At 41.0% G+C, this 16,717-nt stretch overlaps 1 protein-coding gene, 1 long non-coding RNA gene and 1 other non-coding gene across 27 annotated transcripts in view; 1 reads left to right on the forward strand and 2 right to left on the reverse strand.

Annotated features, from left to right (window-relative positions):
• The window catches only part of LOC111935954 (uncharacterized), a 53,057-nt gene extending 42,917 nt beyond the window's left edge, over positions 1 to 10,140 (forward strand). The window contains exons 15-19 of the long non-coding RNA XR_015277186.1: positions 190 to 299; positions 2,324 to 6,232; positions 6,351 to 7,279; positions 9,422 to 9,501; positions 9,639 to 10,140. This is a non-coding gene — a long non-coding RNA (uncharacterized LOC111935954). The remainder of the gene's footprint in view (positions 1 to 189; positions 300 to 2,323; positions 6,233 to 6,350; positions 7,280 to 9,421; positions 9,502 to 9,638) is intronic.
• TRNAT-CGU (transfer RNA threonine (anticodon CGU)) lies at positions 6,771 to 6,842 on the reverse strand. The gene has a single exon. It is a non-coding gene; the product is annotated as a tRNA-Thr (tRNA).
• Positions 10,141 to 11,143: 1,003 nt separating the features above from the next.
• Positions 11,144 to 16,717, reverse strand: part of MRTFB (myocardin related transcription factor B) — a 68,012-nt gene continuing 62,438 nt past the window's right edge. For all 25 annotated transcript variants that reach the window (XM_086853685.1, XM_086853671.1, XM_086853675.1 and 22 more), the window contains one exon: positions 11,144 to 16,517. In XM_086853685.1, coding sequence (XP_086709811.1) covers positions 15,979 to 16,517 — 539 coding nt within the window. In that variant the 3' untranslated portion in view covers positions 11,144 to 15,978. The remainder of the gene's footprint in view (positions 16,518 to 16,717) is intronic.

The raw sequence follows: 16,717 nt of genomic DNA on the forward strand, positions 1-16,717 counted from the left end.
CAACAGTTAGAAAACTTTTATGTTTAACTTTCAAAATTATTGTATTTTCTATCCACATTTTATTGCTTAAGACAACATTAAAGTTAGAACATGATTATTTATTTAAAGTGTATAATAGCCTGCAGCAGTAGTTTACTACTAAGTTTACTGTCCAACGTAAGAGCCATAATGTGCTGTTTTCTTTTGCAGAACAAAGTGACCACCAAAAGCGGGACTTTGTGGGCCAGTTGGATAAAACATAAGCTCATCTCGCCCCCAAAACCCCGACTCTGGAACCACAGCCTTCCAAGATTCAATTTGTAAGTAAAGTATCTTTGTAAGATATGCCAAATCAACTGAGACATTGCTTCTAGAGTGGGTAGTTTTCAGATTAATCAAAAGAGAACATTATAGCCCAATTGCAATACACCCTCCACTTTCTGGACAGCAGGAATTGCTAACAGATATTAACTTTTTTAATGAATATTTTAGCTATAATGTTAATATTATAGATCTATTTATCAAGCAGGTAAGGAGTACTTTTTCTAAGTGTCTATGAAATGACACAGAGTAACAGTTATTAGACCCAGCACTCAAAATACCTATTAAGATTTCTTCTCAAAGTATGTAACAAGTTATTAATTATGTTTCACTGTATTTCAGACTAAAGTGGACACATTATAGAGAAATGTCTGTCATTATTCTAAATTTGCTATTTGTACAAAAAACTAGAAATTATTTTCACTTTACTTGAAAATAGGTCTCTTCTTACTAGCAATGATAGTATCAAGTATTCAGCTCTACGTCATCTTACTACCCTCAATATTATGTTTTGTAAGATCCTCTTTCAAAGATAAGAGGAAAAGTAGAAATTCACGGACAAAATCAACATATATTCTAAATCTTCACTTTACAATTTAAACAGAGCTTCTAAATAAAATCCACGTTTAAAAGCATTATAGTTTACACTTGGGTGGCTGAAGTAGGTTAATGCTGTCAGTTACGTTAAAATAATTATTGTCCTTGAAAAGCCACTCTTACATTCATTCTGCTGTTGATAATCAAAATGCAGAGCCGAAGAATGCTGTCCTAGCTGAAATGCTTTATAATCACTAAATACATCCTGAAAGGAAAACGCAGAGAAGTTGATGGAAATTCTGGCTAAGTAGAAATGTTTAAATAATTCCTCTTTCTACAGACCATACATTTTAACTGACTTATTTATGGCTGTGATGATTTAGGAGATTTTTCGGGCTATGCTTTCACACGAGCTGATCAGACGGTGCGTATCGGCACCCCTCCGCACGGGCATTTGTAGTTATTTGTGCCTGGCCAAAGTCGCCGCAGAAGCCACGCGGAGGCGGCGGGACGGGACCGGCGGTCGGAGCCCGTGGGGAGCGGATCCCGCGGGGAGCGGACCCCGCGGGGAGCGGACACCTGTAGCTCCCGAGGGTGCCGGCACGGCGGCGAACCGCCCCTTCCCCGCGGGGCGCGGCGGGCCCGGCGCCCCGCCCGGCGCGCCCCCTGCGCGGCCTGCGGCAGGTGGGCGCGGGGCCGCGCCGGGAGCTGCCCGGGGCCGCGCGCCCGGCCATGCGCGGCCCCGCGGCGCCGCCGCTCCCGGGGCGCCTTTCCGCGGCCGCGCCCGCACGCGCCGGGGCCCGCCCGCCGCGGAGCCGCCCCATTCCCGCGCAGGGCGCGGCCCCGGCCACCCGCGGAAGGGGGCGCGGGGCGGCGGCCGCACCTGCGGCCTCGGCGGGGCCGCGCCGCTCCCCGCGGGCTGCGCGGAGCCGGGGCGCGGAGGGAGAGCGCAACTCACCACTTGTCAGTGCCCGCGGCGGTGCCCCCGCCAGCCGGGAATGGGAATGGATCGGCGCCCGCAGCGAGCGGGGGTCCCGAGCACAGGGAGCCGCTCGCCGGGCAGGTCCCCGTTCTTGAAAGGAGACAGCCCTCCGGTCCTCGCTCCGAGCCGGCTCCTTCCGTTGGCAAAATCCTGACTCATTACATAAAAAGATCACCCTGCCAGGCGCCCTGAAACATTTCTTCATCACGGTCACGCCACAAGCTAAACAAGAGGCCACATCAAGGGGAGGGGTAGGGGGAGAAGCGGAGGGGGAAAAAAAAAATCCAGAGGTTTGTTTTTTTTTTTTTCCTTTCATTAGGATCCTCTTCCTTGAAAAAAGGGGGAAAAAAAATAAAAAGAAGAAAAAAAGTGCAGGGAGAAAAAAAAAAAAAAAAAAGAGCAGCCGCCAGGAAAAAAAAAAACAACTAGAGAAGATTCACTCATTGTTGCCACAAAGACACCTCTCCCCTTCCCACTCCTTCTCCATGCTCATTCCTCCAACAGTGCTACAAAGACGTGCAGTCTGCGCCGGGAGTTGTGAGCCCGAGCCGTGAGCTCCTCAACTCCGCGGGGGCCGTGCCAGGAGACCCGGGGCGCACAGTCCTCTGACAGGAGGTGTGGTGAGTCCAAGACCGTCCGAAAATTATTTTTTTTCCTAGAAACTACCACCAAATATAGTAACAGGGAAGGGGTATTCCTAGAAATTCGGGAGACGTCAGAAAGGGAAGATTTGTGAAATTCAGCTTCACTTCCTGCAGAGGGCTCCTAGCACAGGGATAAAAAAAAAAAAGGCAATAAAGTGCTTTTCATGCTTCTCTGATCAGATAATGGTTAAAAAAAAAGAACGGTAAAACACTTAACTCACATTTCTCTGATACAATCTAGTAGTTTCATATGGGAGGAATGCTAATCAGCAACCTCCTTTCCTCATTTTCTACTAATGTTTATTAGATGTCTATCTCCTGTATTTATTTTCTCCACATCCTCATATCAGACTTATACATACAGCAAATAAAAGGAATATGCATATGAGTGAAAAATGGGCCAAATGATAACCCTCCCGCATATCACAGAAACACTGAGTGTTTGTGTGTTATTTTAAACAGGCTTTGCCGTTTGCATCTTTCATGCTACACTGATGTGAATAATTCATGTCCCCACTGTAGATGTGTGCAATATTGTTACTCGCATGAATCGGAATTTGTAGGTTGGCTTTTATTTAAGGGCTTCAACACTGAGTACTGCTGAGCACTGTCAGTTCCCATGAACTTAATGGTATCTTAGGTTCTTAATTAATTCAGTTCAGCAATTCACAGGATCAGGCCCTGACCAACAAATGCAGACCCATATGCTGTCAGGAGCCACATTATTCTTCATGCGTCTCCTAAACCTGTGTTTGCTTTGTGCCAGTGTCTAACACCCAATCCTTCCTGACTTATATATTCTTTAAAAACACTGTTTGATACATTTCATAGGAAGCAGAACTGAATGTTTGCAAAGCAGAGATGAATGAAGATGTATTATCTGCTGTTAATTATATAAAGATGTCAGTGCATTTGTAATAAAGCATTATTTATCCAGGAATAGCAAAGGTTGCTATAAAAACCAAGGAGCCAGCTTTTAGGGGAAGATAATAGCTTTCAATGTGTGCAACTCTTGCAGGTTAATTGGATTTCCTTAATGAAATTCCCCTCAGCCACATGAAATCCTTGGGTTTGTTCTCTGAATTTCATTATGACTTGCAGAGTCTTCTCTGCCCCCAAATCAAATGCAATAAAAACACTGGAGTTGGCTTCACTTCAGTGTTTTATGAACACTCACATGTAATCAAAACTTGGTTACAGACACCTTGTGTGTCTGCAGTTTTGAAGGGGAAATAGCAGAGTTCACCTGACACTTCTGAGTGTGCTTTGACTCTGAAGTGTGTTTTAGCTGTTACTGCAGTGTTCAGTAAACAATTGCATCAAAATACAGACCCAGGTTTTACCGATGTGCACCCACAGTGTTTCATTAGCAGTAATGCCTGGTTAGAAGTAGGTTTACTTGAAGTAATCTCCTGGAATTCAAAACAGCTCTAGTTAATTGCAAAAAGGCCTTTTTAATCTGGCTAGCTTACTTATGGCACACTGCTCCTCTCTGCCTGTCACTCTCATTTCCTGAGTGAAAAAGTGAATGGCAGCTTCAAGCTCAGGATCTTTTAATCATTAAAAGAAATGGATGTGCTGTCCTCTGTTGGTCATACTGGTTGTCACAAGTAAAATTCAATTAAAAAGGCAGCAAGAGGCTGTTTTAGCAACAACAACGAAAGAATATGAAACTAAAATAAATTTGATTCACTTTCTGTATTCACCAATACCACTGCACAGTGTAAGGGATTTTTATTTTTTTAATTATGTAATGACAGAAACTGGATTATGGAGAGGACTCATTTCATACAACCGTGGTACAAACTCAGCCCTAGGATTCCCTGGCCCCGGCCGCTGGTTCATCCTCCGTTCCCAGCGTGTGAGTGGCGCAGGGAGCCAGGGCTGCGGGGGACCAAGCGCCTGGCGAGAGAGGGAGTTTGGGGGTCAAATTTCACATCACCAGACACAGGTGTGGTGTGGGGACAGGGCCGGTGTGCCGGTCAGTGCTCAGTGACCCGTGCGGTGCCACGGCAGCTGGGCAGCCTCTCAGGGCAGGTGCTGATGGCAGCGGTGTGTGATGCACAGCCCTGCCTGGCCCGTGCCGCGTTCCCTGGGGCTCTGCTGGGCAGAAATGCCCTGCTCCGAGCACTGCTGCTAAGCCTCACTCACTGCTCTGCTCAAGAAGAAGATGTAGTATCTGGACAGGATTCGAGGATTGGAGCAAGGATGATTAGAGGTGTAGAAAACCTGGCCTAAAAGGAGAGAATTTAAGATTTGGGCACTGCGTTGTCTAAAAAGAATAAAGCTGAAGGCAAATAGAGCAACACTTTCAAAAAAGGTTTAACATCAGGTAAGTGAATCCATTGTGGCAGTAGATCCGTGTGACGTGTTAATTATTTCTACCTCTTAACTGCAGCTGGAGTTACTATTTCTGGGCTGCACAAGTTTCTCCTAGGCTGTGAGTGCACAGATAGTTTTCTAATTACAAAATTAATTTCAAGTTAACAACTACAAGACATGTCTAAATGTTACTTAGCAACATTGTTATCATACTAATAGTTTAGTAATGTTATTCAACAAAATGCAAGTTTTGTCTGCAAACTGTGGAAAAACAAGCTCTGTGTTATCTGATTTCTGTGTCATCTAACACAGACTCACAGGCCTCAAACCATCATCAAGAGGGTGAGACAACACAACAGCCATAACAAGAGCCACAACAGCTCTTGTGCATACCTGGCTTTGTCATATAAATATATTATTTCTAAAAAACAAGCAAGAATTTATGAAAGCTTTACTCATCAGTGGCAAGGTGGCTCATCTCCACCTGCCCGAGAGGCTTATCCCTGAGGCTGTAAGAAGCAGAAAGCAGTATTTATCAGATACGTGTTTTGTCCTTGAGTTTGATTTTTGCATTTAATTTTTACAGCCCTCCTGTGAAAGTAGTTTCAGGGACATGGATGTAACTCACTGTCCTTTGTATCTATGAGTAAAAATATCTAAGAATATTTACAAAATTCAGTGCAAACAGCTGAGGACATGTCTTTCTGTTCATACAACAAATGTGGAGTTTATATTCCTGACAACAGTGGTGCAGAATATGAGAGGAAGATTTATCAGGAAGAGAACAAAATTGATTGTGTGGACATACTGGTCAGTAAAATTTCAAATGGTAAGTAAATATCAAACATGAATCAATAAGATTTCCTTCAATTAGTAATTCTGTTCCTATTTACACTGTTAGGATGGGTTTAAGTGCTGTCAACCCTTAACTGTGTGTGTGGGTTTAGTGCCTGATCCTTTCAGTGTCACCGAGCTGGACCTCCTGGCCACTTGCAGTCCAGTCCTGCTGGATCAGCTGTGCCCGAAACACCCAGTGTTTGTTCCACCTGGAGAAGGGGAGCACTGCTCAGCTCCTGGGAACATAGCCCCCACACCTCTACCCATTTTCAGTGTCACAGAGAGTCCTTTTCTATTAAAAATCAGAAAATGTGAAGTACACACTAATCAGATTGCAAATAATCCTTCTAAGTGGTTAGTGAGACAGATGAAGAAACCTCATGGTTTGCTAATCAGAAGACAGAACCAAATTAATAAATACTTAATTACATGGTGGCAGGGTGGGGATGAACCAGTGAAAGGGATGTGGGGGATTACAGGATGATCTTGATAGCTGCAGCCTCTGGAGAAGGCCCTCTTTGAACAAGAGTTTGAAGGAGCTGGAGGATCTCTTCAAACAAGACCCTGCAGAGACTCCACTTGTTCCTCCCAGGAATGACTCCATGTTAAGGTGGGCACCAGCACTTGCCTCAAGGGTGCTGTGTAGAAAAGGCATGTGATGTGACTTCCACTCGGCCTCTGCAGTCACCTTGTCTTTTCACATTTCAAACTATTTTTTGTTTCTTCAGGCTAAGCTGAGAGTCTTTTGAAAATAGGATTAGGCTCCAAGAAAAAACCGAAGAAAAAGGTTTCTGTAGCTCCAGATGTGAGGAGGGCGGTCGTGCAGTCGCTGAGGCTTGCAGCAGGGAAGGAATGACCGTAGGCCGGGGTGCCAAGACATTCACCAGAGCCATTTACTGGGGCCGGAGGAGCCGCTGCCCCGGTGCGAGACCTTTGGCTGGCTACGGTAGGCGCTCGGGTGGAGCCGAGGACCCGGTCGGACGGAGCGGCTCTGCCGTCGCCGGGGCAAGCTCTGCAGAGCCGCCATGCCCGGCGCCCGGCGGGTCGGACTCTCGGCGGAGGGTCGCGGTTGCGGCCGCCGGGCCCGGGCGGGGCTCCGCCTTCCCCTAAAAAGGAGAGGGAAAGCTCCCGCCTGCGTGGACCCGCCAAGGCACGGACGGGGTTCGAACCCGTGATCTTCGGTTTACGAGACCGACGCCTTACCACTTGGCCACCGCGCCTGCGTTAAGGGCTCCTCCTGACGCCCTTCTATCGCTGGCGCCACTCCCGCGCGCCCGCCCACACCCCGCCCTCGCGCGCGCCTGCGCCGCCACCTGCCGGGAGCGCGCGACCCTGAGGCGCTGAGGCGCGGCGGGAGCTGAGGGGGCGGAAAGGGAGAGAGGGATCGGGGCCACACCCGCTCCCGCTCTCGGTCTCGCTCTTGCTCTCCCTCTCCCTTCGTCTCCCTCTGTCTCCCGCTCTTGGAGCTGCCAGGAACCTCCCCTCCGGATGTGGAGGCGTTCTGAAGGCAGCGTCCTCCGTCCGAGTCGGCCCCGGGGCTGTGAGGGTGCGGTGCCCGGAGATAGCACTCGAGGGGCTGTTTCACACCGGCCAGGATTAAAACTTTCCTCCTCCGAGAAGAGAAGCAGGAATGCAAAAACGTTGGGATAATTAAATGGTAAATGCTAGATTAAAACACTTGCTGCCTGGTAGCTGTTCCCTCAAAAAACTCAGTGTTGTGAAGTGCAGAAAATATGCTTTCTAGCTATTTTCTAGACTGGGTCTCCTAGATTGTTACGAGTGTGACCTGAAAACAAAGCTTTTATTTTTCATTTAATGTTCGTTGTGGATGTCTGTTTAAATTCTCCACAAAACTGTTGCTTGATATCCAAGTTTTATATTCCTTTTGGTGTGGTTTTGGTTTCCTTGTGGAAGAAGCATGTGAACATATTACAGTGGTACCATTGTAAAGGTTGAGATAAGAGTTACTGATTTGGTAGTGCTGTAATGCAAGTGCATTAAAAGGCTGATATACAACCAAAATAGCTTGGCTTGGAAGAGACCTTCAAAGGTTCTCTAGTTGAACCACCCTGCAGTGAGCAGGGAAATACTTAAGTATCCTTTTGGGATGTTCTTTGAGCTCTTGTTATGGAAAATCATGCTTGATGCTTTGACTGTATGAAAAAATTTTAGTTCTTGAAAAGTTATAATTTTTTAGTTTATCTATAATAACTCTATGACTGCGTTTAAACAAACAGTGATTTGAATTAGCTTGACCTGCAATGAAAAGTGCTTAATTTAAATTACCTTACTGGATAGTCAGCCTTTGTTAAGTGTATTTGCTGCTACCTTGGAAAATCTGCCCCAAAAACCTGCTTTTCTAGTCTCTCTGGCCATAACTTACGGCCTGCCTAATCTAAATGCTTGCTGGAACTTATCTGCTACTCTTGTTCATCATATGCCCTCATCTGGACTATGGAAAGCTGGAAAGTGAGAATAGCACTGTTGTATTCTGCTTTTGTCTTGTCAGTGTAATCACTGCAGTATTTTAAAGTGTGATGGTGTGTATGAGTGGAAGCTGCCTCCCTCAATTCTCACTTGTCATGTTTATGAAGGGGGTGGCCTCAGAGAGCCACTTCCCTGGCTGAAGGAGTTACTCTTAGCTGGCAGCAGGAAGGAGTTCAGTTTTAATCAGTCATATCTGATTGATGATATGCCATTTCTGGCCTACTTGCTTATTACAAAATATGCTCTTTTATGTGCCATACTTGCCAGTTGTAACTTGTCTTCACAGTCCCTGTGCAGGTCGCATCTGTGTTTACTGAGTTTTTTGGATCCTTGTGAGCTGAGAGGTAATTTTGTGGTGTGAGGGCTGTTTGAACTGTTGGTGGAATTCATGTGGGTTTTATGTCTTCAAATACACTAAATTTTAATAAATTTAATACTTTTAATAAATGTATTTGCTTGGCATTAGGAGTACTATTTAATAGTAAATCAACTTCTATTGATCAAGTTTTTCCTTAACTGTGTGGGGTGATGGAAACTTCAATTTGAATTCGTAAAGATCTTCTAATTAGATTGAGGAAATACTTGATTTTGTTTAAAAAAATTGTCTGCTCTCTGAGCCTAACTTCTGTACTGTGTCTGGAGAAACTGTTTCTGTCTAAACAAAGTGCTGTTTAATGGTGAGCTGATTTATCACAATTGTTTTTATAGTTAAAAAAGTTAACTTGATTTTAAAAAGTGTAATCGCCCTTTTGGTGTCTGGATACTTTTATTTGGAAGTGTCTTTTATGCTGGCCCTTACCGTTGTTTGAGCTCAGTGTCAAAGCCCTTCCTCCATGCTGAATCGTTGGTGCATTAAGGGCTGTTCTCTTGTGACACAGTCTTCTTTTAAATGCAACATGGCTTTTCAAAAGGGATGTCTTAGAGCACTCTCTTGCTGAAAAGATACTGTCAGAGATTTTGTTGGATGGAGAAATTATCAGCAGTCATTTTTTTCTTTCTTGCCTTAGCCTCACACATATGAGATGGAGATGTTGCTTTAGGAGAGGTTTTGGTGTCTGTTTTCATGTTCAAAACCAGGCCTTTCAACACATTCCCTGACTCTTCTGAAATACAGGGGAACAATCCTATTTATGTAGATTTGGTGCAAATAAGTTTTATAAAGACTTGCTATAGGATGCTGAGGAGCTAGAATGCTCCTCAGTTGCAGTTACTTGTTTGACAGTTTACTTGCTTTCTTACAGCTTTGTTTTAGCTGTAAGAAAGAATGTTTCTGTTCACTAATTTAAATTCTAATTCAGTACTTGTCTTGGAGAGGTTCAAGAGTGATGCAGTAGATGGCAGAGTAGCCCAGCAGTCCTTTTTCTGCAGAGAAGACTGGAGACTCAACTTCAGGTAATTTTTCTACAGGAAGGGAAGTATTTATCTCAATTACTTGCTACGTTTATGGATAAACATTTGAAGCAAAAAAACCTCAAGCCCTGACTGTTGGCTCTCAGAAGCTCTAATTTGTTACTTTGATTTTCCATTAGGAATATCTTGGTAAGGTTGCAGACTATACCTTGGGGTGTGGGGAAACCTGTGTGACTTCTTTGCCATCAAAGAAAAATCTGCTTCTTGAGACAGTAGAAATGCTCTAAGAAATACGTCCCTCTAGCAACACCTGTACAATAAACAAGCCAGTAAGCAGGAGCAAATGGCATTAAACGTGGTACACAGTAAAGACAAATCTGCTGATGACCATCTGTAGAACATGTTTGAATAAACTGAGGTTTTCTTGGAAATCAGGGTGTAGCCTGTGGAAAAAGTTCATTCAGCAAAATCTCAAGTTTTATCAAGCCTTGTTTTGTGTCTACATCAAATAGTAACATGAAGGCGGCTTCTAAGGGACGGTTATGTGTTTGTATTCTTTGTCACTGTAAAACAGTCAACCCCCCAGATTGCCAGTTGGCACCAAACCAAATGCTTCATCTCTCTTATACTCCAGTTGTAATTTAAATGTAATGTACAAATATATGATCAAAAAGTGCTGCACTTGTTTTGTAATGTTTGTGTTTGGTGTGTGATATCTGAATGTAAGTTTGTGGCATATATAGCCTACAAACTTTTACAATGATTAAAGTTCATAGAGAAAAGGTATTTTATGAAATTTGAAGTAATTATTAGTAATTTTAAATTTATTACGTTTACTCAATTACTATTTACTACTTTACAGGGTTTTTAATATTTAGCCAAGTTCTGATGGCATCAGTGTAGAATAGACAGGAAAGGGTGGGTGATTAAGTACAGGCCTGCCTTCACGAGGGTAAGTATAACACTAAATATTTAAATGAAACAGCTTCATCCTTAAAAGAAACTTGTGCAAACAGCTCATGGCTCATCCTTCTGAAAAAAATGCAATCAGGTGTTCTAGAAGCTGAGCAGAATACAAATTGAAATACAAAATCTCACAACCAAACACATCTTGAAAACCTTGGAAGAATTTGGGAAAGTCATATATTAAAGTACATTATAAGAGCTTTGTAGTCAGAGGACAAAGGGGAATGGACTCAAATGGAAAGAGAGTAGATTTAGGTTGGGTATTAGGAGGAAGTTCTTTACTGTGGTGCTGAGATACTGGAGTGAGTCATCCAGAGCAGCTGTGGTTGCCCCAATCCCTGGCAGTGTCTAAGGACAGGTAGGACAGGGCTTGGAGCAACCTGGGATAGTGGAAGGTGTCCTTGCCCATTGCAGGGAACAAGATGAGCTTTAAGGTCCCTTCCAACCCAGGCCATTCTATGACTAAATGACTATATTAAAAAATTGCAAAAAAAAATGAAAGTCCAAACCTAAACTCTGAGAGTTCAGGAAGTCTCTGTTCTTACAGAATTTGTCTCTGATTTTTGAAGACAAACCATGTTCTTTTGGGGTTTGTCTAAGTGCAGGTTCATTCTTACTCCTTTTTGTGGGAAAGGTACTTAGAACATAGGCCAAATGTTTCAGACTCACAGAAGTCAGAATGATATATTCACTTTAAAGTAGTAACCATGGACAAATGAACAGTTTTCCTTTTTTATTTGAGACACTTAGCAAAAATGCTGAAATATCAAACATTTCCTCAGTAGCTACAATATTGCCACTATGTACAAAATATTTGATAAATGTAGTACACATATAAAAATACAGTATGCATTACATATATACAGTACAATGTGCAAAACATATGGCATTCAAACATATGGAATTGATTTCAGGGGTGCAAACAGCAAATACAAAGGCATCATGGTTTCTTCTAGAAAGGCAATACATAAACTGACGCCCTGATTGCCATAATTTGCATTTAGTAAAGTAGTGCTTACATGAAGAGGGCCCCAGAGACAGGTGTTTATCTTCTTCTTTTCACAAAATGAGATGCTAAGACATAATTATGACTATGAAAATAAGAAGAGAAACACCTACTAGGGTTAGCGTTATTTCTACTGCAAGCCGTACTGTGAAGAAAATCCTATCTGGAAAAAAAGCCTGTGCTATTACTTACTACAAATTTCTCAAACAACAAAAACAAATCTGTACTGTTAAACATCAAAAACAGCTTTGAAAATATCTACATCCTTAATTTTAAAAAAGTATGGATAACACTTCTGGGGACTTAATTTCCTATATTTTAAAATACAAAGTGCCTCCTTTGGCAATATAAATGGCAATGCTTTGGTTCCTATTTAAATTTTTATATTATTATAATTTATTTTAGGCTGTCTTTTGAATATCTGAGCTGTATATTTTTATAAAAATAGTGTGATTATATAGTTATTAACCATTCCCTGCTTTTTTTTTGAGAATTTGATCTCATAGCTAGAATGGCTTTTTTTTTGGCTAGACTTCTACAAATACATTTATGCACTTTTAACTTAAAAACACTTTATATTCAGTATTGGACACTACAGAATGATGTAGGTGTCTCTTTTTTGCACTTTCTTCCTAGCAAACTGGTATAAAAGGAATATTTGAGATTATTTCCCATTTTAATGGATGCTCTTTATTGGCCATGTATATACTATATGTAACTCAATTCCACAGATCTCACATGAAATACCTTCTGGAGTATGGTCTAGAAGTCACCGAAAGGTGATTTCGTAAACCACAATGTGAAGAGTTTCAACAGAACGTTTACTAGAGATAAGTGGAAGATTTTTTTTCCAGTTTTAATAGTGTTTGCTTTAAGTTTATAATACACTTAAGATGCCATCCAAATAGTAATTGTTTACATTAGTGAGCTTTTCTGTGTTTTGATTACATAATGCTGTTCCAGTTCAATGTAATTGCAGTTTCTCTGCCTTGAAAATAAGTTCAGCAGCTTGTGCTTGGGTTCTGATTACAGTGCCTATACTTTTGAGGCATCTGAATGTTTGAGATTCTATAACAGAAAAGTTTAATATTGACACTTCTGTTTGAATCATCATCTTCTCTGAACATGACTCCTGCTGTGAATTTAGGAATACCTGGGAAATAAATGTCAGTATTAGGTAGTGATTATTTCTAAAAGCTGTGACCTCAGCTTTTTAATGTTCTGATTCTGCAGGTCTGCAAGCCCACATTGCTGGATTACACTTTAAATTTCTGTAGAGAACAACTGCCATAAATTGATTTTATTATCAGAGAGTATGACAATGCTTCTTTAATTACTTCTAATGTTAAACAAAATTTTACCTGTAAACTTCCTTGCTGTAACTGATGCTGAATGGCACTAAAAGTGCGTAACAAATTCCATTTCTCTACTGAACACAGGATGTAACTCCTCTTGAGTAACACGAGCTTTATAAAACTTGTCTGAGCTCTCTGTCTAGATGTGTAAACAACCAACTTTTGATTTTCACACTGATTAAAAGATATTCTTAATTACTTTGAAGGACCCACTAACACCACATTTGATAGGATGCATTCTGTTAGTATACTGCAGCCATTAAATGGCAAATTTAGTGCCAGTGCATTCCTTTGCAACTGTTCTCTTAATGAGAAAGATTTAGTTCTGTGCAGTCAAACTGCACAGCATGATTAAATTTCTAAGATGTATTTGTATTGTGCTACAAAAATTTCCATGTAAAACATGCACACACAAAAGTCTAAGCAAAACCTATTTCTGCCATAAACAGGCATATACAACTATGGCAAACATTTCAGAACAAAGTCTAAAGCAAACCATTTTATATAAAGTTTAATACACAATTCTGAAATGTACAGAAAAGTAATCACACATTCCCTACACTAGAATATTTGTACTTCAGAAACTAAAATGATCCCTTATTATTTTTTTTTTTTTCAAATAGACGTTCAGAGCAGAAAGCTATACCGTACTGATAACAAGACATCTCAGCTGTTTGGGTTTATTTCTGCACAAAGATTCCTATGGATTAATTAACATTCTACACTGCCAATAAGGGTAATTTTGTAGCAAGATGACTTTGCCAGTTTCAAGCTCTATTTACATGCACATCAAAAATGACAGTACAGTTGCTCTAGGTTAATTTGTCCTCTAAAAATTAATTTACTTGCCTCTCATTTAATCAGGAGGCAGGGTCAAAAAGGGATAACTCTAACCACACATATATTGTATGATGTCTGGTGTATCACACATAAACTGACAGTACTGCAGAACACTAAATTTCATTCAGAGTTGTTCCTATCAGACCAAGAGTCCTCAATTCTTGTTCTCCTAACAGCCGAGGGCACTTCGTATCTCAAAGTATTAGCTCCCAAGATAGGATGATGAACAGGAATGCAAAAAGTTGAATGTTAAGTGTTCACTGTTATTGAAAAGTCCTATACCATCAAAGCTTAAGGCAGACAGTCCACATGTATATTGTACTCAAGTATTGTAGGCACAGCAAGAAGGAATAAGGAATTATATCTTTCAACTGCATGTAGTGAAAATCTCCTAAGATTGTTTTCTTATACTTAGTTTCATATTACAGTAATTCTTGGCCAGTAAAACCAGTGAAGATACATAATGATTTAAAGTGCTGTAATTGATATGATGCAAACATATGGTATCAGTTCAAACCCTTAATCAATGATGTAATCCATTATTTTATCTGAAGCCAATGGAATTCTGTCATATCAGTACACCATACTGCATTATATCTGGAGATGCAAATTTTCAATTAATTCCATAACATTTTCTAACAAAAATATTTGTTTGATGTTAACATGATTGTGTTATGTTTTTCTTTTTGAAAACTGTGATGAAGTTTGCTAAGTGGATAACAGCTACTTACTGTTTTCAGTATTCCTTTGATATATATCATCATTCTAAGAAGTAGGCAAAAGCTTTTGGGCATTTTTTCATTCAATCCTACAAAACTTTATTTTTGAAACTTGTTGGTGAGGAAAGAACCATGCAATGAGATCATGAGACTAGAAAACATACAATATTTCGCTATTTCAGGAAAGAGGAAGTGTTTCCTTTTATCTAAATGTAGGAATTCCCTAATAGGAAATTACATTTTTGTGTTTAATTTTCTGCCTCCATCATCTATGGCAATATTTAACAGCTACTACCTGAGAGACAACCATAGAATTCCAAAGTATAGTAGTTCTACTTAATTTTTTGTTTGTTTTTTTAACTGCTTACATAATAGACTCTGAAAACAACAACTAAGGGCTTTAAAACAAAAAAATATTCATGTGCTGTGCTGTGAGGTAAGAGCTTAATTTTTGCTATTCTGTTTATATGCAATATGCCTTCTTATCACAAACAGTACATTCTGATTCTGGTATTCAGGATTCACACTGAGCAGTTTCTCTGCTGGCTTCCCTGATGTTATGTAGTGGCAGACAAAGCCGTTCAACAAAGTATTCATTAAGAAATGATGGATGTCCTGTCAGCACTGTCTCCTGCAACTTGATCTCATCCTACAAACATCTTTTATTGAGGGCATTTGGACTATTCTTGCATAGATGTTTGCAGGATTGTAGTGTACAACACTATGAATTAAACTTTTCTACTTCCTCAAACTTTTCTAATATGCTGAGATACTGGATTCAATGATCTAACAAATATCCTCAAACACAAAGAAAAATAGGATATTTACTTCCATTATAGTAATCTCTTATTTGAAGACCACTGTGTTCCCCTCTGTTCACAAAAATAAGCTATATAAAGTTAAAAGAGTATACAAATAACTGTCTGATATACACATTAAAACCTAGCTATTAAATCCAGAGCATTGCTATAGAAAATTCAGTGTTCTCAATATTACCTGGCAGAGCTACAGTGGATTTCTTGCAGTTACACTTAAATATCCCTTTGGATGCAGTTAAATTCCTCCCTCATGATTAAAGAATGGGGGAAGTGTTTTAAAATCCACGAAAGCAAAATATAAAAACAACTTGAACAAATTAAGAGACTAGATATATGAAATTTCACTGAACCAGCCAGTGCTTCTACTTGCCTTTGCCCTCAATTAGTTCTGAACCTGGCTCAGGCTTTCCACAGGAACAATGAAGTGCAGTGATACCTCCCCTCCCCCAGACATTTGCTCACTGGGTCAATACAGAGAATTGACATCTCACTCTAAGTGTAGTCATGTTGTGTTGCTTCTTTTAAGCATTACAGAGTCAGAGATGTAACTTCTTTCTTAAATATTTGTGATACATTTACCTTGGGGTACTTTCTTGACTTGTGAAATACAGCTTTCAGAGGGCCCTGATCTGCATTACTGATAGGTGCATAAAGTGATTCACTGTTGTAAACTTGAAAATCAATACGGAATTAGCTTCAAGCATTTGTTCTTCCAAACATTACTGTCTTAATTTATATTAACTGCAATCAGAATGGTATAATAATGGACCTCTGCTGTAGAGAGACTTGCAGGTCGTGTTCTCATTGGCTATAGCTTAATCCCAGTGCAACTGTAGATCTTGTGGATCTAGAAAGTCAGTGGAAAACACGCTCGGGGCAGCAGAACTGAGAGGGGTGAGTCCAGATGAGGAGCTGGGCATTGTAATGTCCAGCCATTCCATATTGTCCAAATTTGTATCGGGAAGGTCAAGAGACAGACAAGAATTATTAGTAGTAAACTGTGGGTCAGATGTTTCCATGGGTGAATGAGAGTGATCTAAAATGCTGGAGTGATTAAGCAGATCATTCTGGAGGTCTTCAATTAAAGAAAATGACTCTCTGTCCTCATTACTGGTTGTCAGTTGAGGGATTTCATTACCTGATGGTAAAGTTCCATCCAAGAGGGCTTCAAGCTGGTTCTCCAAACTTATAGACAAGCTGGTTGTTGGTTCTAAGGACACGGGAGGAGGGGCCATTTGGATCTGTGGAGGTGGACGGGATATCACTGTGTTCACTGGCATTGTAGTGATGTTGGCTGTTACTGGTCTCATTTTAGATATGGGAGATGGTTCTTCTTTTATTGGAAGGGAAATCTCTGTAATAAAAAAAACCCCACTGTTGAATTTAAAAAGATAATGACATAACATCCTCATGCTTAGAACTTCTTTGCCCACTTTGGGATGCATCCACAGTGAATTAAGTGCAGTAACAGTCACTTTGCTGCTCCACTCACACTTACATACACCGGACTCTGGCAAGGCCTCAACGAACAACAGCGTACTTTTAAAAAGTCCC

This window comes from Cyanistes caeruleus, chromosome 17 (assembly GCF_971803275.1).
Source record: "Cyanistes caeruleus chromosome 17, bCyaCae1.hap1.1, whole genome shotgun sequence".
Taxonomy (NCBI): Eukaryota; Metazoa; Chordata; class Aves; order Passeriformes; family Paridae; genus Cyanistes; species Cyanistes caeruleus.